Source organism: Lonchura striata, chromosome 3 (assembly GCF_050655825.1).
Source record: "Lonchura striata isolate lonStrDom1 chromosome 3, ASM5065582v1, whole genome shotgun sequence".
NCBI lineage: Eukaryota > Metazoa > Chordata > Aves > Passeriformes > Estrildidae > Lonchura > Lonchura striata.
This window is the reverse complement of record NC_140705.1, coordinates 79249940-79277127: the sequence shown is the minus strand read 5'-3', so window position 1 is coordinate 79277127 and position 27188 is coordinate 79249940. Positions and strand designations below refer to the sequence as shown.

The following is a 27188-nucleotide window of genomic DNA, read 5'->3' as shown; positions in this document are numbered from 1 at the left end:
TCTTTGTATCCTGCTCTCCCCTTTTCCACCTCTGCAGCTTTGATCTGGGTTGTTTCCATTAATAAAGATATAGCCCAGGATGGCCTTTGGCACATTTTCCTTTTAATTAAGAAGATTTGAAAATTAAGAGATAATTAGGAGAAAGAAAAGATTGTGAATGACATGAATGCAAATATTTCCCTCTATTAGTTAGTTTTTATTTTGGTTGCAATCAATGACATCTGCAAGAAGAAAAGACAATGCAGAGAACAACTAAATTTTTCACTTTTTTTTTTTTGTGAAGAATATGTACAAGTGAAAAGTAGCTATAATACTAAGTTCTTTCTCTGAGCTATCTTTAAATTTATAAAATATAGTCTCAAGTCATAGGTGAGGTTTTTTTTCCTAGCTTAACTATCTTATGCTACTAGTTAATGTCACTCAATTGCTGACAGAGTTTCTCAGCAGTTTGAAAAACTTCCTTCTACTTTGCAGTTGAATACCAGAAGAAAGGAGTTGGTTGTTGGGTTTTGGTTTTGCTTTTACATGTCATGTTGAAAATCAGGTGTCTGCCTTTTTTGAGTTATGTGAACATGTTATGCAGAATTGTTAACTGTATGTTAATGTAGATGCATAAATTAGAAAGCTGGATGGACCTTAGCTTTCTGTTACCTCATACTAATCATAGCTTATGTCTCTTCCACATTAAAACTAAGCACAACAAAATGTAGATATGTACTCTTTTATGAAAAAAAATGTCATATATGATATTTAAAGCTTTTGCAGACTTACTGACTTAGCTTACTTATAGATGGACATTCCTTTGGCTTTACAACTTGACACAACTGTGTAGTAGTGCCGGTGGCTGATCTTCAGAAGCTGTGTGCAAGTGAGAGAGATGATTCTCACTCTTTAGTGTGACAGCATGGCAATTGCTGGTTTTGAATTTACTTTTTGTTGTTTTTTTTTTCTTTCAAATACTTCTTATCCTTAATCTAGAGTAAGCTGGAGTGTTTGATGCAGAAGAAGTATTTTTAATGTTGTGATTCTCATCTGAGATAGGTGTTTGAAATAAAACTTCTGCTGACAGAATATTGATCTGTTTAAGTGGTGTTGGAAGTCTAGTGGTGTTTCTCTGTTTTGCTTTTCATGTGAACAGTACCATCCTCTCTTCCACTTTAATTGCAGCTGATAACCCTATAGTTGCTGAAGAGAAAGGACCCTGCTACCGGTTTGTTAGTGCAGGAAAGCAGTGCATGCATCCTCTTTCTGTGCAGCTCAGCAAGCAGCTTTGCTGTTGCAGTGTTGGCAAAGCCTGGGGCCCACACTGTGAGAAGTGTCCATTGCCAGGAACAGGTAAGAACTTCCCGCTAAAAATACAAGCTCTTGGCCCCTGCCCCCTAGTTTGTTACGTGTGCTTATAGAAAAACCAAAACAACCACCAGAGTATATACTTAAGATAGAGGAAAAGTAACCCAAAATGTAGTTAATATTCTTCCATGCTTAAATGCTCTGGTGAAACAATGGCAGCTTTTGAGAATTCAGTTACAGAGCAACATGGGATGTAGTTTGTATTACAGTGAGCAGGATATGCACGGTAACATCTCGGCTTTCTCACCTTCCTTCATATCTTTATCATCCATTTTGAGGAATATGCTATTCCTTACTTACTTACATAAAGCTCTCTTGTGTTATGAATGTTCCCTTGGAGTTCTGCTGTTATTTAAATATATAAGGAGTTAAAAAATATCAATCTATTTGGTCACCACTCTCACTTTGGCTGGTTATTGATTAAGATACCACATATTATAGATACCGATTGCTAGTTTTCAAATACTTTTTACTCCCTGATGTTGCTTAAAACTTAAATGCCCATGGAGTCTTTAATGAAAATCAATTTAATATTATCTTTTTTCCCAAATGTATGGTCAAAATAATCTGTTTTAGAAGCATCATTGTTTGTTTTAATATACATGATGTCCAGTCTCTTGAGTATTTTATCCCAGGTATTTGTAGTGACAATCCACTGTGCTTACTTGAAGTTGCTGCTGCAGATGTCACTGTCATGATACAGGTCATGTATTTCTCTGAAGTATTTTGTAAAGATTTACATTTTCAAACCAGCTAGCTGCTTTGGGAAATCCACAGCTACTATCAGAGTTATTGTGAGATATGATGAGCAGATACCTTACTTTTTGAAGTTTCACTTACAGAAATGAAAGTGACCAACAGTTCTGAGCATTTCAATAGATTTCTAAAGCCACTGTTTTCTTCATGACCATTGGGTCACTAGATCATTGATAAGGATCTTAAAACACCAGTTCACTTTTGGATAAATAATATTTATATGGCTTTTTAATGGAGAAAAAAAATCTATTCTGATGAGATGACTTGCAATTTAAGTGCAGGTGTCTTACATCTGTGAGAATATTGCATGAGGCTTTATGCCCAATAGTGTGTATAGTGGAGCACAGAATGCATCCTTATGTTGACTACTATATAGTCACAAAAATATATTGAGTGCCATATGGAATTGGTTATTTTAGTGATTTTTTTTTTCTTAATGGAAAGACTTTAGAGAGAAAATCTGTTTGTAGAAAATTCTGATGAGCTTTTCCCTTTAATGAGTCCTTGCATGATTTAAAAACATGTTCCTTTCTGTAACAGGTTAAATTCATAGTGTTTCAGAGTTTTCTATGAAAAATGTGTGAAAGTGGGATACTCCAGAAGGGGGTAATGTATTTGCTGCAGCATCCCATGTTAGTATAAAAGCCACTAAAATAAAAAGCTTCTAAAATATTTGTACAAAGTAAACCATCTCCTAAAGAGACACTTAGAGACCAGATTTGTATGCCCAGGTGTTGAGAGCTCTTATCAGAGCTGTAGTAGAATAAGGCTCACATTTCTTGTTTTCATTTGAGAGAATATGACCTGAAGCAAGATTTCCTATGTCCTAAGTATGCATCTGAATAGATGGACATCAAATTTTTTTGTCTTATTCCTTTGACCGGAATTGCCACCCTCAGTAGTTGGGTGCTTTAATGGCAAGTTTTGGTATTTGTTGTCCCAGCAAAAAAAGTGTTTCCTTATTCTGAATCCACTCAATTTAATTAGTTTGTCCCTTCATATTTTCTATTACTAAGACACCATCAGAACATATTGTGCAGGTAATGCATACTGTGATTAATGTATAGTTTAACTCATCTATAGAGTGCTTTTAGCTAGTGCTTTCTGCTTTTACTTTAGATGCTAATTCATTTTAAAACCCTGATGTGTTCAAAGCAGAATTTGTGAACTTACCAATGTCCCACTTGGCTCATTCCTCAGGCAGCCATAAGAATTCCCACACGGGAGATTAAATCTTTTTTGTTTCATCCCAACATAGCTTTACCTAGAGCAATAAGGACAATTAAGCACTGCCCCCTCAAGACTCCTAAAGGTTTCCCTGACCCTGACAGGAGTATAACTATTCCCTTTGATGGGGAGGAAGACTGACTTGTGTTTCTTTCTCCTTTTACTCTTCCAATAGAACTGCAAAACACGATGCTCATATAGAGCAGCTGTAGAGATAGAGCAGGTGCTGTTGCCTGACTTTAATTAACTTTTTCTGTAGCAGCTTTATAAATAAGGTTATTTCCCCTCTCCTCCAGTAATGAGTTGACTTCTTATGATCCCCATCTTGTTTTTAGCCAGCCTTTTTCAATTCAGTGGAATTTGGATCTGGACTGGTATGAGGCTTCTTATGTAGTCAGGTGGGATCTTTTGGATCAATGTGGATACTGGTTGATAGTATTCCACTCTTATAGTACAGGACCTGTGAGCTTTTTCCCTTTGATTTCTACAAAAAAGAAAATTATAGCAGTAGTAGTCTTCATTCATTATGCAGTATAGATGTTAAAGACTATTTGCACATTTAAATTAATACACAGATATACTGTTTGAAGGGGATTAATTAAAAAATAATCTTGATATATTGACAGATAAGCATAACTAAGAAAAATGGTAAACCGGAGTGAAAACCTCCTGGGAAAAACTGCCAGAACATGCTTTTGGGAAAATGCTCAGTCATATTATCATGCTATGCATAGCTTCTGTTTAAAAAGTTTTTGTGAATATGTATATACAATTTGAGATTAATATTCTTAGTGGTAGTCATTATATTTTCCACTATGTCAACATATTGCACTTTTAGACTCCTAAAAGGAATATTTTCCCATCCCAAATCTAGCTGCTTTTAAGGAAATCTGCCCTGGTGGAATGGGTTATACGGTTTCTGGCCCTCACAGAAACAAGCTATATCATCACCCTGCAGTTAGAGTACAGCCACCTGCCATTGGCAAGACCCCGATTACTCAGCCTGTTGCTAAAGGTACTTCTCCTCCACCTCTCCCAGCAAAGGAAGAGCCAGTGGAGGCACTGACCTTCTCACAGAAAAGTGAGACTGAGATGGCTGTACAAGAAGGTGAGAGTGGGGAAATTTAGTCTTTCTCTGTTTCTGTGCATGTGTCTTCATTGTGTCTTTGCATGGCAACTGTGGACAGTGCAGGGCTGAGAGGCACCACTCCCCACAGCAGAACATTCTGTGATAACCAGTGTGTTGCATCACGGGATTTACTTCTCACAGGTTGTGGGTAGGTCCTGCCAGATGCTGAGACCATGGAGAGAGAATGAGACTGCTTTAATCTCAATAATTTTTATGATCAGAAATAGTACATATTTGTTGTAAGACTTTCTAAAAAATTATATATATAGATATATAGATTAATGAATTCTAAAAAGGAAAACTGCAATGGAAAATAAGAATTCATATGAAATTCCTACCACTCCTTCCCAGATAAAAGGTCATATTTGTGGGGAAAAAAAACCCAAACCACTCTTATTTGTCTAAAGAAAATTTAAAACTTGATTTTGTTTTTCTTCAATAAATCCTTGCAGATTTGTTGGTGGCAAATTATACATCGTTATGACATTAGTTTACCTTTAAAGTGTTTACAGATGTTGATATCCCTTGGAAGGAACTGAAAAGGTTTAATCAGTGAGTTACCTATGTGCTTGTCAAATTGCTTCTGAGGAAGCAGGTAAACAATTAAGAAATCTACAAGGGAGCTGAACACTGAGTAAATAAACATTAGATTGTGTGTAGAATCTTATTCTGGTTTCAGGTTAGTTTTTAGACTTGCTTCAGGAACATCATTTCACGTTTCCACTATTTTGGAATGAAGTTTGAGCCTGGATTTTTTGTGAGATGGCGACAACCACTTTCAAATGTGATAAAATATAAATTGTAATAAAATATTTTGTCAAAACTGATTAATTCTCTTTTTTTCTTTCTGATTTTAGTGGCAACTGCAGCTCCTGATCAGGTAAAACATGATGTAATTTAGCTAGGAATTATTAGATGGGATACAGAAAACTGGAAGGATTTAGAATTTATGATGAACAAACAAGTCACTGTGGACTTTTTCAAACCCTGAGGCAAAAAGAGCTCCTTGGTTATAATGTACAATAACAAGCAGATAGTGAGGTACAGGAAAGAGATTACTTTAACCTCTCTTAGAGACATTTGGTGGAGGGTGTAGTATATATCACTCTATCTCATTCTGGAGACTGTATTTTAAAGAGGATACTGAGAAATGCAGAGAATGTGAAGAAAAGACACAGGTACTAACAGCTAGAGAAAATAAATCAGAGAGAAACATCATTAAGCTCTGAAAAGCATTTGTGACACCTGTTTATGAGACTGGTATTAGTGCCTAAGTTAATTTTATTGCTTAGGGTGTCCTGTGTTCATTGGAGAAGAGCAAGTGTATATCTGTATTAAGTCCCCCATTCTGGAGGTTTCAGGTTCTCTGTGCTAGAGAGAATGGGATTTGTTGTGAATAATTGTAGCTGTGCTCCATTTAATTTTCCTACAGACTTAAAAACATCTTACATTTCTATGCAAATAAGATGATGGGTTCAGTATCTAAGAAGGAACCTTTCACAGTTGTCAGACACCTAGATGTGATTGTATACTTTTGTGTGATGCTGAACTGCATTCAAATGCTATTTGTAAACAATTAAAGACCAGAGAATGGGAGAATTATGGAATGACAAAGCCAAAGATACAATTAAAAACTCTAGGAAATGGCTGCTTCAAGTGAAATCAATGTTAAATTGTATGCTGTTGTATAAACATAGTATTTCATGTTCATTCAGATTTAAAGTGGTGGTGGTTAATGATCTGCTATCTAAAGCAGATTCTCATGTGGGAATTTTAGCAGTGTCTCAAGCCAGGAGTTTGTGGGTAGCTATGATTTAAGACAATGTTTCCAGAATGTTTCAGATTTTTTTTTATCATTCTAGGAATTGGCTTCCATTGATCAAGAAAAGCAGCCTTACCTAGAGCCTGGGCAGCCTCAGCTTTCTCCTGGAATTTCAACAATTAACCTGCATCCACAGTTTCCAGGTAACTTATTTTATCGTTTCTTTCAGTATGAGAGAGTACTTACGGTTCTTAAAAGAATGGGAAAATAACAATTCTAACAGAGGTTAATGAAAAAATTATTGGAGCTTCAAAAGCAATTTCTCCATGATCAAAAAAAAAAAAAAAATTGAAGCAGAAGTGGGAGAAATCGAGAGGTTGGCATTGGCTTAGTGACTTATTTAGGAGATAAAGACATATTTTTAGAAGGAGTGGTATCCACAGTGCCTAGCTTATTCACATGTGAATTCTTGAGGGTTGGGTGTTTTCAATGCTTTAAGATGGGTTTTTTGGATGCAATTGATTTCCATTCCATGTCACACAGTAGTGATTGAGAAAACATCCCCTCCTTTGCCTGTTGAAGTTGCTCCCGAAGTGTCTACTTCAAGTGCAAGTCAAGTTATTGCACCTACTCAAGTTACAGGTATTGTACTTCTCTTTTAGAACTGCAGTAAATTAAGAAAAGGCTGAGTTCTTGACACTATTGTTCTGTGCTGTTGCTGAATTACCATAGTGAAGATAAGGTGGTCGTAGAGCAAAAGGAATATTCTGGAGAAGGTGCAGAACAGCCCAACAATCAGACTACTACCAAGAGAGCCAGGCCCAGGTCCTTCTAGGATGTACCTGCTGTTTTTGTGTCCACAAGTAAAGGATAGAAGATAAAATTAATAATTCACCTCAGATTCAGTTCTGGACTTTCTTTGCAGATCTGCAAGGCAAGTCCAGAACTGAATACTTCTTGAATACAAGTCAGGTTGTTAGACAGTCTACATGTGTTTTCATGAAGTATAAATTATGATGTTCATTGAGGATGTAGAGTTTAAGGGATGTAGATCAGAATGTTCTACAAAAAGTAGGCGAGCCATTACTATAAGGTCTACTTTGAAACGTTCTTTTGATGTTTGTGCTTCATCCTTTTTTGATGTATTATAGTTGCCTCATCTACATCTATGTGTCACGAAGTGAAAATAACAGAAATGCAAGTAATGCACCTGCCATAGCTGAAATTTGTCTAAATGACAGCTGTATCAAAAAGATATCAAAATTTCTTTTGCTATACATTTAGAAACCAAAAGGTGAATGTCCTATATTTGTATACATGAGAGCATTACAGTTCACATTGGTTAGAGTGAACCAGAATGAACACAGGCTTTGAAATTATTTTAATATCCTGATAAATACTCTAAGATGCATTCTTGTATATTGTAGAGATACTTAGACCTACAAAGAGGTTTCCTGGTTTCCATTCAAAGTGAGAAATTTCACATACTTTAATAAAAAGTGATCTCTTCAAAATGGCTTTCATTTATGCAGGAATGGATTTTTGAGTTGATGCAGTGCACATGGGGTCTAAAGCTGTTTGTACAATTCTGTCAGTTAAATCCTCCTGAATATACTGTAAGAGTAGAGAAAGTATCCTGTCCATCTGTAAGTATTCAACTGCTGCCTTCAGTTTGCTGTAATTACAGTTTATCAATCCCATACAAAGGTTCAAATAGTTGTGATCATCAAACTAGAACTTGGAAGTCAGCTCTTCTGTGACTGTGCCCCATCTGCCAGCCAGCTCCCAGCTTCTTTACAAGGAGAGAAAGTTAACCTGCTGGAAGCTAACATCAGTTAGTAAAAAGAAAATAGAAATTTTCCATGTTCTGTTTTTTATTTCTTCAGGAAAATTAGTAGTTCTAGAAATTGCTGTGTGCTGTACATTAATATGTTGTTCAGAGATAATAAAGTAAAAATGTAGTAAGCTTTGTAGGACAAAATCCTAAACAGGATTTTAAAAACTGACTGCAACTCAAGCTGAGTTGTTTTTGAGTGCCTTATTTCTGTACTTTAAAATTTAGTTAAATTTAAATGTGACCTGTTTCTAAATTGTCTAGATAAACAATTCTTCTATACACTTAATTTCTTCTTTTTCAGGAAATACAGTTCCATACCACAGTATAACCTTAGTTTGTTGCGACTGAAGACAGTCATTAGTATTTTCTGCAGTAACACATATACTTCAGGAATTTCTAAAACTACTGTAAGGATTTAACATCCAATGCTGCCCATATCTGAATCTCCTTATCTTACAAAATACATCCAAGCCATTAGTAGATGAGTATCCTGTAAATCAGGACACCCACTGTAATCAGAAACTCATTGCAGTTATTTTCTTAATGTGCAATGCAAAGGTTGAGCCATATATATTTTTTTTTATTTTATCTTACCTTCATTGTACTTTAAATTTTATGTACTGATTTATAGATCTTGGATGGGACATAAGATTATGTCACTAGGAAAAGTGCAGGTGGTTTCTAGATTCTTCCAGATAAGGTATCCATTAGAGAAATTCAGGAGTTGCAAACTTGATTTACAGTTGTTTTCATGCCTGAGCTTTCTACTTGGATTATGGAGTATTGTGCACTTACTGAACTATGTAAGTTTAACATTAAATTTCTTTGTTTGCTTAGAAATCAACGAATGTACAGTTAATCCTGATATCTGTGGAGCAGGACACTGTATTAATTTGCCTGTGGGATACACTTGCATCTGCTACAAGGGGTACAAACTTAATGATCAGCAGACGAAGTGCATTGGTATGAAATGATGCTTTCAAAAATCTGAAATAATCATGCTATTAAATGCCTGAAATGAAAAATCTGGTTAGGGGAAATCTCTACAGAGCAGTCAGGTGTTCTTTCCTCTGTTGAATGTTTCCAAACTACAAGGCATTTTTTTTCTATGCCAAATAAAACTTGCAAAGTAGTCTCTAATACAGCCTTCCAGCTGCTCTGCCAGTGTGAATTTAACTAAACTGAATGAAAATGTCTTCCATTGTGATGTGAGAGAAAAAGTGATATAGGCAGTCCATCTCCTCTCAGCTGTGTATCAGGTATCTAAAAGTTAGACTACTAGGAAGAAATACACTTCAGTTCAGAAAAAGAATGAATTTGTGCCTGTTTCTCACAATGATTTACCCAGCTACCAGCTCTGCAGGCAGACTAAGTCCAGGCATTTAGTTAGATCATTCCTTTCAGCCTGCTAGTGAAAAGAGAAAAGTATATCCTAAACAAACTCAGAAGCACAGTGAGAGATCTGCAAAGTAAGGTCTTCACCCCCTTTTAAGCTAGTAAATTCTAGATGATGATTCTCTGATGAGCATAAGACAGAGCACAAAGGGGTCCTACATGAGCCATTTCAGATTTGGAAGCAGCTATATTGGTATCTTTTCTTCATTCAGAGTATACTGGTTCCTCTGTAACTCGGATCAGAAAGAGTGTATTGTATCTACAGATTAAATGCTATAAAATGTTCATGACACCAAAGCTCAGTAGTATCACACTGTAACACATGCTGTCAGGTGCAACTGCAGTATTGAAAAATAAATTATGCAAAACAGCCAAATGGCAACTTAAAATGCCTTTACTTCGTCCAAATTTTATTAACGTTCCATGCTTGGAGCTTGTGCTTATGTTGCACACAGTGTAGTGATTTGAACTGTAATCATGTCACGTTCTTCAGGCCAATGCAATATTCTTACAGTCTAAGCCAATAAGAGCATTTTTCTCCAACCAAAACTATTTAATGCATATTTTTTTCATCTCTGAGAGAAAACATATATATCTTTTCAAATAGTTAAAGTAATTACAATATCAGTTCTTTTCAAATGCATGGCATAGAATGCGCAAAAAGAATAACAATTATATACTTTATTCTATAGTCTAATGTTTTCATTTCTTTTACAGATATTAATGAGTGTGATCAGGCACCACATCTCTGTTCCCTTGGACGCTGTGAAAATACAGAAGGAAGTTTCCTATGTATTTGCCAAGCTGGATTCATGGCCAGTGAAGATGGAACTGACTGCATTGGTAATAACTAGTCTCCTTTATAGAAAATAAAAATACCAAAATTATTCAGGAAGCAAAGCTAAACCCTCTTAAAGTCCCCTTTCCAGCTCTTTTTTCCTCAGTGTCAGTGGTACTGGACTGATTTCTGGAAGTATATTTCACTGTCTCTCGCCAGGTGTTGTGGTGAGCAAAGCTGATACAGCTGTTTAGCTGATACTCCTTTTCAAAATGTTTGTTTGTTGAAAAACAGTAATTTATTCAGTACATCATTATTTAGGAAAACTACCAATTAGTAAAAACACCTGCTGTGTAAAATAAAAATATTCAACACTCTTTCAATGAGTAGAAGCTGAAACAAACTATTTTTAAATACAGCTGCAAACAGCCACAGACTTCACAAAGCAACACAAACAGCCTGAAGGGGCTGTGGTCTGCCTTAGCTTAGTGCTGCCTTGGGCACTGCATACATGCAGCAACACACATTGTGTTTGAAGCCTGGTTTTCTATACCCTGTTTTTTTCTCAAATTCACTCTCTCTGTGATTATAAGCAGTGACGTGGCTTGCAAACAGCTTCAAAAATCCAAACTTAATACCTAGTGTTCAGTTAAAGCAGAGTTTTGAAGAGATGCAATAATTCAATGCTTTGATGGTGAAGCAGCTTCTCTTTTCTTTGTCATCTGCAGATTTTGATGAATGTTCAAGACCTCACACTTGTGGAGAAGGCTTTTGTATAAACATTCTTGGCTCATACAGATGTGAATATTGTGATAGTGGATACCAAATGAACAGGAGAGGGGAATGTGAAGGTAGGTTTGGACTCTTCCCTAGTGCCAATGATGATTGATACTGATAGCACTTCATTGCACCATTTATCAATAGCACAAAAACAGTGACAAACTACTCCTGTTAACATTCCCTGCTGTTCAACGGAGGCTTAGCACTGCAGCTTGAGCTGCAAAGGGACAAATCTTAGAGGGTGCAATCTTCAACAAGAAGCCTTTGTGAATACTCTTCAATCTTTGTTTTTATTTGGTGTCTGGAACTGCAGTTGAATTCCTGCTATTTAAATTTAAAATGCTGCAAATTAGTTCCCCCACTGTGTAAAGAACCATCTTGGAACAGCCATTTTATCATCTCTTGCCAAGGAATCACTAACTTCATTGTTAGTCCCTGCCTGCTTGCTAAGTTTTTGTAAAAAAAAAAAAGTTAATTTTCCATATATTATATCAGGTAGCAAGTGACAGGTTGACTTTTTAATATCTATATCAAGCAGATATTTCATGTAGCAGGAGATCCTAGCAAATCTGACCTTCAAAGCTTCACATTACTTTTTAGTGTGATATTTTTGTCTTTTTTCCTGGAATTTTTTTCATTTTCAATTTTTTTATTTATTTAAATGTTTCACAGACTTTGATCTTAGAACTAGTCTTTGCAAATCTCTGTGACTAGGGAATCTGTAATTCAGTTAGGGTAGAAATCAGACAATTACATCAAATTTGTTATTAAATAATGTGGTGGTAGTCCTCTATAATTTAACTTAACAAAATGTAATTTCTGAAACCAAATTCTCTGTTGAATTTTTTAAGGTTGCTTAAGGGGAAAATCCACCTACATTAATCCATCAAACCAAGGAAATTACACATTCAGGGAATCATTTCACCATGTCATCACTTTACTGGCAGATTTTTTATTTCACAAAAAACTGCCTTCCACTCCCTCCACAGTTCAAAAACAAAGGCAAGAATCCTCCAAGCTGCACACAATACAGTTCACTTGCACTTCCTCACCCCATCCTCATTCTGCCTTCAAGCTGTACTCACACAAGCTCTGTCACTGGCCTAGCCAGGGGAATGTAAAGAGTGCATATATGTTGCTGTAGAGTCTGTTGATTCTGTAGAACAGTGTTGTAGTCATAGCAGAACATCATTGCGTAGGATGAAGAATTCTTATAGAATCTTTTTGTGATTTTTTTATGCTTTTCCACATTTAGACTTTGACTAAAAATCTCCGGACCAAGTACATCATTCATGTTTTGAAGGCAGACACAGTTCAGACAGTTTTGAGAAGAAATTACAGCAGAAGTTTAATTTTCTTTTTTAATGAAATAAGAAAACCCCAAAACTCCCACAGTACTTTCAGGAGAAACTTTTGCAGGTCTGCATTATAGCAACTGAAGAAGCCTGTTGGTGTTTTTACGAGAAAGTATTCTAAGCTGGGCAATTGTGATTCTATGAAAAATTGTGATTTGCCTACATCCAGTGAGTTGTTTGGAGCTGGAATATTCAATTCTCCAAGCTTGGAGTATTGTCCAGTTAAATTATGGCTGTTGGGAGCTCTTTGAGTTTTGTGAGCTTTTTCTCAAAACTAGGAGTGAATTTCCTCCCTTTGACCTGTGCTCAAGCAGTCCTTAATTTCAGAAGACAAAACTGCTAGGCCTAGGGCAGGAGAAGGATGGAAGCTTAGGAAGCTGAGTTTAGAGGTGACTGACAATTTAATTAGTTCTGTGCACTGCATGAAGTATTTCATGGGAAAGATTATAATTATTGTGTAATTAAATACCTTATTATTAAATCATCTCACACATGTGAGCAGACTGCAAGGAGACTGCCTACACAGTTTTAATTCCAAAATTTCCTGATCATTGGTCACTTAACAGCAACTTGTCATTGAGTGTTGTTTTTTTGTTTGCAGTCTCCTCTAGATTGCATATGTTGGATGTATTCTGGGTTTCCTTGGGGCAGGATAAGAAGTTGTTCTTGCTCAGAGCCTTAAGATGAGTTCCATGACTTTTTCAGGACTTATCTGCTCTTGTCATGGTCAATCTAGGACCTTGCCTGATGCAGAAAGTCCCTCTTTCACCCTGAACATTGCCAGCCTCAGTGATGTGGCTTGTGCCTTCTTTCAGACAAAATTAACTCCTTACTCCATGTAAACCTCTTTGATTCTCATTCACACAATTATGTTTTTAGTCCCAATAGCACTTGCATGCTGAATAGCTCTACAATGTTGGAGAATACTAAACTGTGCTTTGCTTTTGGAAGGCAGTTACAATTTTACTGTTGTTCCAATGAACTTCTGAAATCTTACTATAGCAAGAACCTCAGGCACTTCAGTATGGTAAAGGAGTAACATAAGGAAAGTTATTTTTACCCTGGTAGCCAGAAATCTGATATACTGTATGTTCTGGAAGACCAAAGATTTTTAGTATAGCAGAGTATTCAGATTCAGTTGCATGTATTATGAGCTACTGTATTTCTCAGAGATGCCCCTTCACTGGTATACATCTGTGTGAACTTGTTCTTTCCTATGTCTCTAACAGATAAATTACACAACTCTTTAAATGCTTTAGTATCACAGGAGGAGAGTCAGAGTAACCAGATTATTGTTCAGTGTTCTGCTATGGCTTTGACCAGTTTTTCCTTTTATCTTCTCTTTTGAAGACATCGATGAATGCCTGACTCCAACTACCTGTCCAGATGCACAGTGCCTTAATACCCCTGGCTCTTACCAGTGTATTCCTTGCAGAGTGGGGTTCAGAGGCTGGAATGGACAGTGCCATGGTATGTTTAGTACTCTTTGTCTCTCTGCTTATAGTTCTTGTTCCGAGGTGCTGTTTTTCATATTCAATCAGTGTTGTGACCTGATGACAGCACTGTGCCCTGGGTCCCCATTTCTTTCAAGAATAACTGAAAATACGAGATTTTTGAAATTTATGTTCTCGGACATGGTATATAAGAGGAAATCTTGTTTTACTGTAGATAAATGAGTACTGAATCTAGACTACAAATGATATAATTACAAAATAAAATTCTTGAAATAGAAAGTATGGGACAGAAAGGGGATGTATTGTCAGTGAAATACTAGTAGGTGGTTGTTTGGAAATGGAAAGGCAAGTGAGTGATAATACATCAGTGTGACTCAGGTTTTTCAGTAGAATATGGGACTTTGCTCATGGAGCATTTTAATTAAACTTCTTTATTATCTGTACTTCTAGCAAAACGTTAGCATATCCTAAAGCCCCTTGTCTAACCTTAGGTTGGGGTTTAGGACAGATTTCACACATTTTACTTTTGTTGATTTGTTTGTAAATGTTAGATTAATTGTTTTTTTTTTTCAAAATCAGTTTTGACTATTTGAAATAGAGGTGAGAAAGAGGAAATTAATCCATTGTGCGAAAAGAAATAATATTTTGCAGTTTTGGAGTGCCACTTTTTGAGACACTAACAGAAACTTACATTTAGCATCAGTTGTGAAGGATCTGCTGTCTGTTGCGAATACTCCTGCCCATGCCATGTAACACATGCCCTGTAATTTGTGATTGTTGGAATAACCATGTTGCTTAAACCGGTGTGCAGTAACATACACTGAGGGGGCGTTTGCATTACTGTTGTAGGGCAGATTGTCAGTGGCTTATTTTGTAATGGCTCCCAGTGCTGTGATTCGGTTCAGTTCACAAAGCAGTCCAAGAGTAGTGTTTGGTTGAAACAGCTCTGTTGGCTGGGATCTGCTGCAAGTGTGGTGCTGATCTAGGGATCAAGATTAGAGCCAAGTTGCAGTGAAGCAATGGCATGGCTGTCAGAGTCCCACCACCAATTTTGCTGTAGAGATTACACTGTTTTCAACTACCTTATCTTCTGAAGAAGTCATACTGTCTCAACAGATCTGCCATGTCATAGCTGCATATTTGGTCTTGTCATTTGACTTACTGTGGAGGAATGTATTTCTCAAGTAATTTCATGGATTTTAATGAAGTTGTAACAAGCTACGAAATGTCTGCAACAAATTAATGGGTTTCTTTTTGCACAAATTACTCCACATTGATTTTTGTTTTGTTCCTGCCCACCTGCCTGGATTCCTGATGCCCTTGCAAAGACCATGGCATATGTACTCTGTTAGAGTGCTCTTACTTAACTCTATTTTTTTTTTTTTGCAAAATGTTGGCCTAATTTTGCCTTCTTTTCCAATATTAAGCTTCATTTCTGTACCTATTTATGAAAATAGCTTGGTTGAAAATTCCCTGGCATAACTTCCAGCTGTTTCATTCATGCTAACCAGGTTAATAGGAGGGAAATGAGGGAAGGCAGTTCTTTGCTCAGAGCTAAGTCATGTAAGGAATATGTCTTGGTTTAAAGAGATAATTTTTTTAATTGTATTACTGCATGTATCTTCCCTTTTTCTCCTTTGTTTTATGAAATGTTCTAAGCCTAGACATTCTTACTTCATTAGCGATGTGATCAGTCCGTTTTTTTGTTTATCCTAGGCTTACATCATGTTGGAAATGAGCTATATGTATTTTAGAAAACATAATGCAGACAATTTTTCTTTTATCTGTAGTTCTACAGCATGGCACCATTTAAATACACCAAAAAGGAAAATATTTCCCATTATCTGTGAAGGGTATTTAAATCCATTGTTCCATACATTTATTTGTTTCTCCTGTTAGTTAGATCAGTTGCAGCTCTTCTGACTTTCCACAGTGCTGTTTTCAGTATTTTTTTACCTCACTTCATTTCTCTGCCTGTGCTTTATGCCATAGAAAATCTAGTGTAACAATCCTACAGATGGATCTTTGATGCCATTTATATTGTAATCTTGCTGAATTTAAAGCCAGGAACATAGCCATTTCTGTTTCATTAAGCCAAGTCAAACAGTTCACTTCAAACTTGGGTAGACTATATTGAATTGGAGTTTAGGTGGGAATGTTCAATGTATGTTGGAAGAAATGGAAAAGGACACCTCCACAGCCTGCCTCCTCATTGTCTTGAAATTGTCACTGTCCCAGGCCCCTCAGTGCATTTATGTTGTACAGGGACTATTTGAATAATTGGTTTTTAAGTTACTTTCAACCACTGATTCATTTTTATTCAATTTTTCTCTCTGCACACTTTTGCATTCAAATAAATTCATATATCATTATGTGTCTAGAGCACACTTCTGTGTATTGATGAAGAAATTTAAAAAATAGGTTGACAAAACTTTCTAGATCACTTCATCCTTGTGGATATCACTGTGGTGGGTTTTGAAGCTGCATGGTTAACTATCAATATTCAAATTGTACAGTTTTAAGGATCCTGTTAGAAGATACCAAAACTAATACAGAGGTAACCAGAGCTAATCCAAATACTTCTAGCCCTACTGTAGGGAGCGCCAACAGAATCAGTTATAATTCTGGATTTCATCTCGAAAGATTGAAATTCTGTTCCTGGCTTTTCTGTTGGTTCTATGGGGAAGTTTCTTGATCTTTGAATGCCATGCAAAAATCAGATCCAGTATTCCAGATTTTTTTGACAAGCAGCTTGGAGATGAAAATGAATCTGTAAGAAGCAATTTTGTTGTTTGGTTGGAAATTTGTGTGCTTGAATTGGGTTCTCTGTGTTTGAACAGATTCTTCAGTTAGAGCATTGGATATGTACATTGAGAGCAAAGATTGTGTTTTGTAGAGCAAACACATTTTGCAACAGTAGTGAGCTGAGAAATAAGCCTTGGAGAAAGGAATAAGGAGTAACACCTACTGAATGCCATAGCACAGCACCTGTGGATCTGTGCTGTCACCTCTCCGAGGGTGTCACTTCTGCTTGGCCAGGCTGCAGCAGGACATCTTATTTACAGAGCTAGAGGCTCAAGTAAGGAGCTGAGAGTTTTAGGTCAGTGGGAATGTGGATGGTAATGGTGATTTTCGTGTGTCTGGGGGAAAGATGGCTTTTGCCAAAGGCGGGTGGTACAGGAGCTTGCCAAGAGCCGTGCCTCTAAATACATGTCAGGAAAATAGTTACTGCACATATTTACAGTAGCTAATAAGGGTTATGGTGATGACTTAAAGGTGTTGAATCTTCCAGCTCCCCCTGTGCCACAGCTGTCTAAGTGGCTCAAGTGCATCAAATACTTAGCTGATGGGTTTTGTGTGCTTTTTTTATGCTGATGGGGTTTGTGTGCTTTGTGGTGGCAAAAGACAAGATAATTGGGAGTAATGTGATTTCTGGCACATAAAACCAAAGAAAGGGTAGTTCTTTTCCTGCATCAGTGAAGATAAAAAAATACAGCATTTTTCCATAAAACAAGGACGTGTGGTGACTACTGCAACCCTGAAATAAATAAAATTTGAAAACTAATTTTTTTTTTCTTTGAAAACCACTGCTAGAGGAAGACCAGTAACTGTTATTTTAGAATACAGAACTAATTCTGGCTGGATTTATAGCAAAATATGTTTCTTATTTTATTTTTATGTTTGCTTTTTGCTTTGTTGATTTATACAAATTGCATTCAGAAGGAATTCTTGAAAATTACTATTAAGTAGCAACACAGCAATTTTCATGTTGGCTAAAGAAAGTGGCCCATTTAATTAATGCCTTTCAGAGAAGGATGCAAGAAGATGTCTATGGTATACCATATAGGAAATAAAAGCTGCTTTCAAGTCCTTCTAAAGAAACGATGGTTTGTAACTAGGAAGAGAGATTTTGCACAATCCAGTTAAGTTCCTTGATGAGTATATAGAGCAGCCTTACAAAGGGACCTGTATGAAGTGCTAAAATCCGATTGAAATAAATTCCTCAGGAATAATAATCATGCTTATGATATAATTTTAATATATTCCCAAGCTCAACTGAAAGGTGGTTGTACCCCAGTTAATTTCTTGCACTTTCTTTCTATTCACAGACATAAATGAATGTCAGTATGACAATCACTGTACAAACGGACGCTGTGAAAATACAGAGGGATCCTTCAGGTGTTTTTGTGCCCAGGGTTTCAAACTCTCTGCATCAAAGGATCAGTGTGAAGGTAAGAAAGAATATTATAAAAATTCATAAGTTTGCACTTACCTTTTAGATAATATTTTTAATATTTTTTTTAATCTTGCTTTTAAATGTACAACACTGATGCTAAAAACACAGAAATGTAAGAATGTGTATTTGCATTTTATGGTTTATATGATCACATTGTAGATCTTGACATGTGTTATAAAGTCAGTCAAGAACATGTGGTAATATTTATATTGCTACACTGGAATTTTTGCAAAATCCATGGCATATCTGGCATTTCAGAGGTTTAAGGAAAGTGGCTTTTGCTTTTCTTTCTTTATTTCTTTTTTTTCTACCATGTGGTTGAGCAGAATCAAAAAGCCTAGCCTACTCCCCTTTGGAGCCCAGCAGTATCAGTTACACTGAGCGGTTAACCCTGCCAGCACTGGTGTCTCTGTATTTCCAGTAGTGTACTGACCGAGAGAGAGCTTGGTGGTGTATTTCTAGGAACAGTTCCTGTACCTCCAAAATGTCAGTTTCCCCATTTCTTCCATATCTAAAATTCCCATCAGGACTGCTCCAGTGGAAAAAAATTAGGTCTAAAGTTAGAGTGAAGTAGTCTGAAGGAGAACCTAGATCATGTACAGGAGGTATGAATATTCCTCTCCTTAACTAGAGGGTACTTTAAACTTTTCCCTAATGGTGAAAATCTGGGACAGTGTCTCCAGACTGTGGAAGTGCACAGAAACCTACCTGTTTCTTGTCAGATGTTGGATTTCTTTCTTTTTCATTTTCCTTAGCCTTCCCTAAGTATTTCTGTACAGCACCAAACACTTTCAGACTTCTGAGTGCTAAAAGTAATATAGTAAAACTAAATGATCATTCAAATATAAATTTGTCGGGAAATTTGAAACAAAACATCAGTGTAAGTTAAGTGTCTTGAGTGAGTTAAATGTGCTGTTCAGGACACACAGCAGACTGATCTTGGGGAAAATATGTAGACAAAATTTGACTGCTTCCTCTGAGCCTTTCATGGAAAAGAGCCCTTGCCAAGCTGAGCTGGCATGTTCTTCTTAAAGTGCACCCTTCTAAAGTAAGGTCCTGTACACATGCTCAGTGCTTCATGGAGCCCCACAGATTCCAGTGATCCTTAAATTCTAAACTTCTGTGGTTGCAAGGAACCGTTACTTAAGAGGTTAGACTGTACAGCCATAACACAGACCTGAAAAACCTCATTGAGTAACATTCTCCTGTTTGAATTGAAGTGTATTGCGAGAAAGACATTCAGCTGTGCCAAAATGCTAGAAGTGACCAAGAACTCGCCATGTCAATTTAAATACTGCTTCTTAATAGATATTTTACAAATAACAGAGGGAAAATAGGCTTCCTAGCTCAAACAAGGCACGTGCTGTGTTCTGAATTCAAACTGCCACTCGCCTCCAATACTTTGAGTTTTCCATAGGAAAATGTAAGTTTGTTGTTCAAATCCATTTGTTAGCTCAGGCTGACCTCAGTTTACGAGAACTGAAACACAGAGGGATTAGCAGTGTTGTGGAAGCAAAGAGACATTTCCCCACTGGTAGATGATTAATACTGCTACAAGGCAAGAATTTTAAGGAGCCTTAACTTAATAGGGGATTAGCCTGTCAGTGTGCATCTGAAAACCACACCCTGTTAAAAGGTGGTGATCCTGCTGGAAAGTATTTTGTGGGTTTTGCTGATTCACTGGAGCGGCTGACTTGTTACCTCTGCCAGATACAATAGAAACAAAAGCAGCTCTCAGGCAGCATGTGTGTGCGAATTTGTGAGTCTGTGTGTGCCCGATTGTGCATGAGGAATAAATTCTTGTTACAGGAGAGAATGTTGAACACAGCCATCTCAAGGAAAACACATGGTCTGCAGTTTCATATAATTTTATGACTGTCTGTATTTAATAAATACAAACAAGTTAAGCAGGTCTGAATATTGATACTGTGCTTTACTGTTTTGTTCAGACTTGGTCTTTGTACCATTTGATGAGTATTTTCAGATGTGTAACAAATCACTGTCTCTGCTGCTGCAGATATTAACGAATGCCAGCAGCGATCAGTCTGTACAAATGGACGCTGCAGAAACACAGAAGGATCTTTCAGATGTATCTGTAGCCAAGGCTACTCATTGTCATCTGCTGGAGATCAGTGTGAAGGTAAGCTTAGGGACTTCAGCTACTGACTCACATTTTTCAATAAGATCTTGACTATTTCAGCTATAGGAGTGAACTCTCAAGAGTGGAGTAGAAATATATGTTGCCTCTCTTTCTTTCTGTACGCTGCCAGCCATTTGTTCCCACCAACACAGCTGCATATTTAATGGCTTCTTAGAAATAGTCACTGTCATCTTTCCACGTACAAAAAGATTGTGCTTCCAACAGTAAGACTGGAAGACTAGTTGACATTATTACTGAGAGTAAGTTAGCCTTTCCAAACCTTGTTGTTTAAGTTCTGACACAGAGACTCTCTATTACAAAAGCTTCTGCCAGCATACACTGTTCTCATGGGGGCCTGCTAGTTACAATTTCTTCTCCAGCTGGTTTTGGGAACCTGCAGCCAGCCACCACAATCACAGTGCACTGGCAAGAGAAAGTATTTAGTAGATGACAAATTCCAGGACGATCTACTGGAGCTCACAGCTTGCACTGTCTCAAAATGCAGTCTAAGTACTGAGCTTGCAAAAACAAAAGTAAGAAGTGAAAGATGTACAATATATGTAGCAAGAAATGCTGTGTTATAGAAAAAAGCCATTCTCTTATCTCTCAATTAAAGGAATTTAATCGTCTAGTAATTGGCAGCTGATATATTTTTCTAATGAAGCATTTCAAAGCTACTCTCTCTTCTCTGTTGCTGGCTATACCATCTGATGCACTACTCATGGTCACCTTGAGAAGGTAAGATTACTTACTAGTGAGCTCCATGAAAGATTCTACCTTAATTGCTTTCTTATCTCACACTAGCAGGGAGATGTAGCTCTTTGTTAAGGTCTCACTGTACATGTGGCATTAGCTCATGAAAGCTTTCTGGTCTCTGGTGTGCTTTCTGTAATTGCTGATACCTTGCAAGATACAGCTTCTTACAGCTGTTCCACCAAATAGTGTTCTGCTGCTAGGTTATCTTCCACACAGCACTTGGAAAGCAATTCTCACCTTCTCCCTCACAGAAATAGGTCAGGAATCCTCCACTTCAAGTGATGCATGTAGAAGAGCAGTTCCCTCTGGGCTAACCAAATGCTATTTTCTGAAGACAAACTTATAACAGACTTTATCACAACTGATTATATTCAACTGTCCACATTCCATGAGTGACAGCATCTCTTAAAGTTCTCATCAACAAAGAATAAGGATATCTTATAAAATCTCCTCAGCACACTGATACTCTTTGGTCCTGAGCTATTTGGAGAATATTCATGGAAGAACTTAACACAGTCCTCTCATCATCTATGCTGAGTACCAGCATCTCTAGCATCAGCTTCAAGAAATGTGGGCTGATGATGCAATGCACTAGAAATTTGCATCAAACAATTTTGCTCTCATCTGGCTTCAAGATCTTCATTAATTACAGCAGATGTGGAGATACTCTCTCAAGAATCGAAGAAAGATGTGATGTAATGGATCACAGGTCCTTCTGCCTCCCAAAGACAGAACTGATAATATGGTATCGTTCCTGACAACTACTCATCTGACTTGCTCTGAGTAGACTTCAGACGAGATTTCAAACTTCTCTTCAGACTGCTTTGGTGCAATTCAAACAGCCCAAGAAGTCATGGTACCTATTGCAGCTCTCCATCACCTGGACTATCAGGATAAGTCCATGCTTTATCTTTAGCTCTTTCTTGATCCTGCTCAAAGGCAGTTTTCAAGACAAAATAGTTTCAGACATTTTCAAGGCAAAGGAAGAGGGATTGTATCAAACAAGGAAAAAGGCTAAAACCATTCCCTTACCCCAGGACTTTTGTCTAATTTAAAAGTCTGCAACCAAATTTACAGCTTTTCCATCCAGTGACAGAGTAGTCACGTTTTGTTCACTGAAGACATTGCAAGTCCTGCAAAAATAATTAATCTCTTGAAGTGGAAGAAGTTCTTCTGTGCTTTCATTATATCCCCTCAAAATTTTCTGAAGTACAGGATGTTATAGACTGCCTTTTGCACCTTGGAAACTAAAGAGAAAAATCACCTTAAGAAGACATGCAGTGTTTCTCCACATAACGGCCTCTGATTTTTGAATTAGCCTATTTACATGAATGTTTTATAACACTTCATAGAGAAAGCAGAAAAGAGATGACAAAAACTGTGAGCATAGCACAGCACAATTGTCTGGAAAGAACAAATTGGTTCAAATTTTGTCCAGTTTCTCTAAGAGCCAGGTATGGACATTTGTCATATCAGAGGATACCCAAAAAATGTATGATGCTGTAAAACAAATGTGATTAGCAAACCACTTGCAAGAAATGTGTTTGTTTAATTAGGTTTTCTTCTGGTGCACACGTTTTCTTAAAGATATTGCATGCAAGAAGCATTTTGCTGGTATGATTGTTATAACTTGTGCAAACTTCTAGGGGCATTGCAGAATTCAGCAGAATTATGCTGTTCTCATTTTCAGCTATGCTTTTTGCAACTCCATGGCTGAAGTTATCTGGAAGCCCTTGTGCAGTGTTTTATTTGTGTAAGAATGAAAGTTATTTGCAAATAACTTGTATATGTGGATGTATACAAGTATACATGCAGTATATCTTCAAGATACACACCCACATGCACATTTATCTTCTGCCTTAGTCTGTCATTCAGCATCTTGTTCTTGAGATGAAGTGACATTGACACTTTCTCTCTTTGTTGTCCTGAATAAGAGGGAACACGAAGTGTGAGGGCATCTGTGAGGCCTTGTCTTAACCAGAATATGCACGAGCAGGACTTGCATACAGACTGTACATCTCAAAGAACCTGCGTTACTGGAAGGAAGTCTGAAGCATGAGTGTCCAGTGTTCTCCTAGACTTCCAGAGATTTTGCTAGCCAAATTGTTCAAAACATGCATGTGAAAAGAGTGGTGGAAAAGCATTGTATGCCTCAAGCATGAGTTACTGCCTCTGATTTTCCTGGGGATTCTCATGCAGCACTCATAGGGTCTGTAAAGGGTTGCATCAGAGAGAGAGAGGTTTGCATCCTATATGGAAAATAATGCATTTCTACTGAATTTGGCAGAAGACACCTTCTTGTTGTGAGACTTGGCATTAACTTAACACAAAGGAGTCATTAATCTTTCTCATGCTCCTAGTCAAAATTAATTGCTTTTTAAATAAGCCACAACTTAATTAGTTGTTGAAAATGGTTATAAAACATGTGGTTATCTAAAGGTCACAAATTTGTCAACATTAAGTGCAATATTATCTTCAATGACATTCATTTGTTTAAGAAAGCTTCCCTATTTCTTACTTTTCTTAAATAGAATAAATCCCAAGGAGAATGATATAGTGTGGGCTTCCAAAGATAAATGTAGAAATGAAGTCATGTCCTCTTTTTAATTACAATTGCTATTCATTCCTGCAGTACAGGAAAAAGTTACAATTCTAATCAGCTAAAATCCATATTTAGAGTGAAATATATTTAAGAAACCAGAATAATCAAAGGTACTGGGAAAAGTCTTTGATTACTGTTTTTCAAAGCTAACTACTTTATCAAAGCAATAGACTGGGTAGATTATTAGGTAGGGCTCGGTGGAGGGTGAGGGAAGTTGCTCATGAGACAGTTTTTTTAATTCAACTCTCTTGCTTTCTGTTTGCTTTTAAAACTTAGAGGCACAGGCACCAAATACCTTGTGATCTTTAGCTGCAATGAAACCAAAACTGTATAATATCACTGGAATGTCGGCACTTGCTGCCTTAATCCTGTACCCATAGTAGCTGTACTCCATTTCCTCCACTGAGCTGCCTTTAAGCCCTTTGAAAGAGAACGGGAAGAAAAGACTTTGGGTGGAGACAATGCCAGTTTCCCGTTCTTGAAATATTTTATTATCTCATGTCTAGTTTGTATCCTGAAACTATCCCTGCTGTGTGTCAGCCATTTATCTCATGGATATCCAGACACTAGGGCAGAGTGTACAGGCCTGTGTCTTGATCCTGAACATGGTGTATAGGCAGCTGGAAAACAAGATTCTGTGTGCTGGGACGCTGGAGCTGGATTTATTGCTGGGGTGCAGCACTGTGCAAAAGCAGCCATTCATCTGCATGACCCAGCTGCCAGAAGCCTGTGAAATGGCTGTGTTGCATCTCATGAACCACATGAAAAGCCACACATTTGCACAGCAGTGCCCACGGTGTGGTCCCTCTCCCACGTGGTTGTTGTGTGGGCAGTCTCTCCAGGCACATCCTGTCCAGTGTGACACACCAGCTGTGCTTGGGCTCGCCCGCTCTCAGGGGGTGCATGAGTCAGGTCACTTCCAGCTCAGGGTTTTCTGTGTGGAGGTTTAAGCATGTCCAAAGAAGACTATTTTAAATTTTCTTTAGTAGATATTGTGTCTGTTTTCTAAATGTGCAGCTGCTTGGATTTCTTTTTAACTGCATTACTGTTATGGTGTGCTTTTGTGAGAGATGCAGATAAGTCATATTTGCTAGGAATAAAACTCAAATTTCAAAGCCCTCTAGAAATATGAGAATTTGATTACATGATGAAAGGAAAATAACGAAGAATCCTAAAGCGTAGTAAACTTGGTTTCTGTGTGTGCGCACAGTTGCTTCAAGTTATGTTGAAACTATTAAAAGTTTCATCAGTTCTTACATCAGCTAATAATTTCGTTGCCTTTTTATTTCAGATGTTGATGAATGCCTTCAAGACAGCAATGTTTGCCTAAGAGGAAGCTGCATAAATACTGAAGGGTCTTACAAATGCACTTGTCCAGATGGTTTCCAGCAGATAGCAAATAGGGGATGTCAAGGTATGAAAGAGGTGTAAAAAACCCCTGCATCATTATTATAAATGTGCAGGTTTGTATATGTAACTTGTGATAGTCACAGATCATGCTAAGGAAGAGAAACTCATTTATCATTTGTAGTACTTTCTTACTCTTCTTATTTTCTATTATCATGCATTCTATTCTGTCTGTAAATATATGCTGAGAAATTGCTTCAAGTGGCTGAAGTCTCAGCCTTCATAACTTGAAAGAGAATCTGTGTTAGAACTAATAAAGATGCAGTGCTGCTTTTTTCCTAAATCTTGAAAACATTTATTTTGACAGAACGTTCTATGTATTGTGAATCAGAGATGTAACAAGAGCTGCATTGTTAGGATCAAGTCACATTGAATATCTCCTCTTTAAAACGCTTGCAGTACTTTGTGGAGGACGGGTGGGGACAAAGAGAATATGTTATTTGATATTGAGTTAGCATTGCCAAACCCAGGAAAACACTTCCCAGTTTTTAACACTGAACAATCCCATCTTCGTGTTGGCACAACACCCAGGCATGCCTCATCACTTTTGCCCACCATTTTTGTGCGACAGAAACCACAGTATTAGAGCTGGAAAGTGATAACATGATCATGTTCTAAATGGCCAAAGGACCAGAACACTGGACTTGGCTGTGACTGCTTACTTATGCACAGTTTAGACTTGAGGTGAGAAACTGAATTCCAGCCCAGCCACATTGAAAATCTTCTGCAACAAATGCTAAATTCACTGTAAAAGTTCTGAGTATTCTGTGTGACTGCTTTCTAATTCAAAAAATGTTGCATTGAGCATACAGAAGTGCTGTATTACACCTTGCTTTAGCAGATAAAAGAGAATTGACCACAAGCTGAAATTAATGGTAGTTTTGATACCCCTCTAATCTCTTCACTTTGCCATCTAAAGTAGTAGATATATGCCTCATATTTTAAATGGATAAATATAACAAAACTGAAAGCACTTATGAGCCAACTAACGGGCAGACAGTCCAAACAGAGACTTATTGAATTAAACTGGCAAATTTATCACAGAGTGCAGTGTCTGCAAGTTGAATCTGGACTAGACTAGAAGTTAGGGATATGTGTTTTGGTAAGGAGAAAGTGGAAAATACTCCAAAACATGAGGAAATGCAGTTTGCTCTTTCAGAGGTATTGTACCAAATTTCCTTGACATTGCTTTTTTTGTTTTCCTGTCTTTTAATACATCATTCTACCTTGTGTAATCAGCTGTTTCAGTATCCAGTATTTTGTGGCAGTTTTAAGACAGCTAAATCTTGAGTACAGTATGAGGAGGTACAATACTATCCTTGTCATTGCTGATCTCCCACCATTCTTGACTTTGAGAGGGCTTCAGGAAGTAGTTGTTGGTTTGCATTTGCTAAGAATTCAGAGAAAGCTTTATATATGTAGGTGTTGTGTTCACCACAGTGCACTTAGTTTTCCTTAGGCACCTCATGCAGATACAACTTCCCCGAGCTGCCTGCCTCTTTTCTTTCCTCTTATGGCCATGATTTCAGGACACTGGTTGGAAGGTTTACACACAGGCTAGAATCTGTTTGTAGCTAGAGAAAATTCTATCATCAATGTCATGGTTTTGAGACAATAATATTGAAACCATAATTTCTCTAGTGTATCAAAATTGCTGGCTACTTTGATACATTCTGGATGGCTGTAGGCAACAAAAGGTACAGTTAACAATGAGAAATTCTACTATTTGGATAAGGGGTGAATAAACCTCATGGGTAAGTTTTGTTTGTAAATTTGTGTTTGATTTCAGCATGGTACTGAATGCTTCTTAATGGGTTTTTGTAAAGTAAAAGATACAAAAGTGCAATTACAACATGAATGATAATGGATATAAAAGTGGTAGTACCTTCATGAAATAATAAAGTCCTTAAGTTCTGAGGGCAGATTTGATTGCTGACATGAGACATCAAAAAAAAGGAAATACTTGTTTTTCAGGTTCACAAGTTTGAAAAATGCTTTCTAAGTTAAAAATAGAACCAAACAAAAAAGACTATGGTAAGCTGTTATACAGCAATCTTTTGAGATCATTCCCACTCCCCATCAGCAAAAAAAAGAGCATTTGTCTTTAAATTATGTAAAATCAGCCTTCTGGGAAAAATGCAGCTCCAAACCTGCTAGTAACATGTAGAGTCAAATACCCAAGTTGACCAGTGTGCAGCCACCAAAAAGCAGTGAGATGGGGCT

The 27188-nt window shown here is 37.2% G+C and overlaps 1 protein-coding gene across 11 annotated transcripts in view; it reads left to right on the top strand.

The window, feature by feature from the left end:
- LTBP1 (latent transforming growth factor beta binding protein 1) overlaps positions 1-27188 on the top strand; it is a 189319-nt gene that overhangs the window by 122304 nt on the left and 39827 nt on the right. For 4 of the 11 annotated variants that reach the window (XM_085576881.1, XM_085576879.1, XM_031504314.3 and 1 more), the window contains 12 exons: positions 1168-1335; positions 4208-4441; positions 5320-5342; positions 6325-6427; positions 6768-6866; positions 8899-9024; positions 10174-10299; positions 10963-11085; positions 13720-13839; positions 17933-18055; positions 20078-20200; positions 24850-24972. In XM_085576881.1, the coding sequence (XP_085433007.1) occupies positions 1168-1335; positions 4208-4441; positions 5320-5342; positions 6325-6427; positions 6768-6866; positions 8899-9024; positions 10174-10299; positions 10963-11085; positions 13720-13839; positions 17933-18055; positions 20078-20200; positions 24850-24972 (1491 nt within the window). The remainder of the gene's footprint in view (positions 1-1167; positions 1336-4207; positions 4442-5319; positions 5343-6324; positions 6428-6767; positions 6867-8898; positions 9025-10173; positions 10300-10962; positions 11086-13719; positions 13840-17932; positions 18056-20077; positions 20201-24849; positions 24973-27188) is intronic. The other 7 variants (XM_077782060.2, XM_085576880.1, XM_077782059.2 and 4 more) reach the window with 7 other exon arrangements.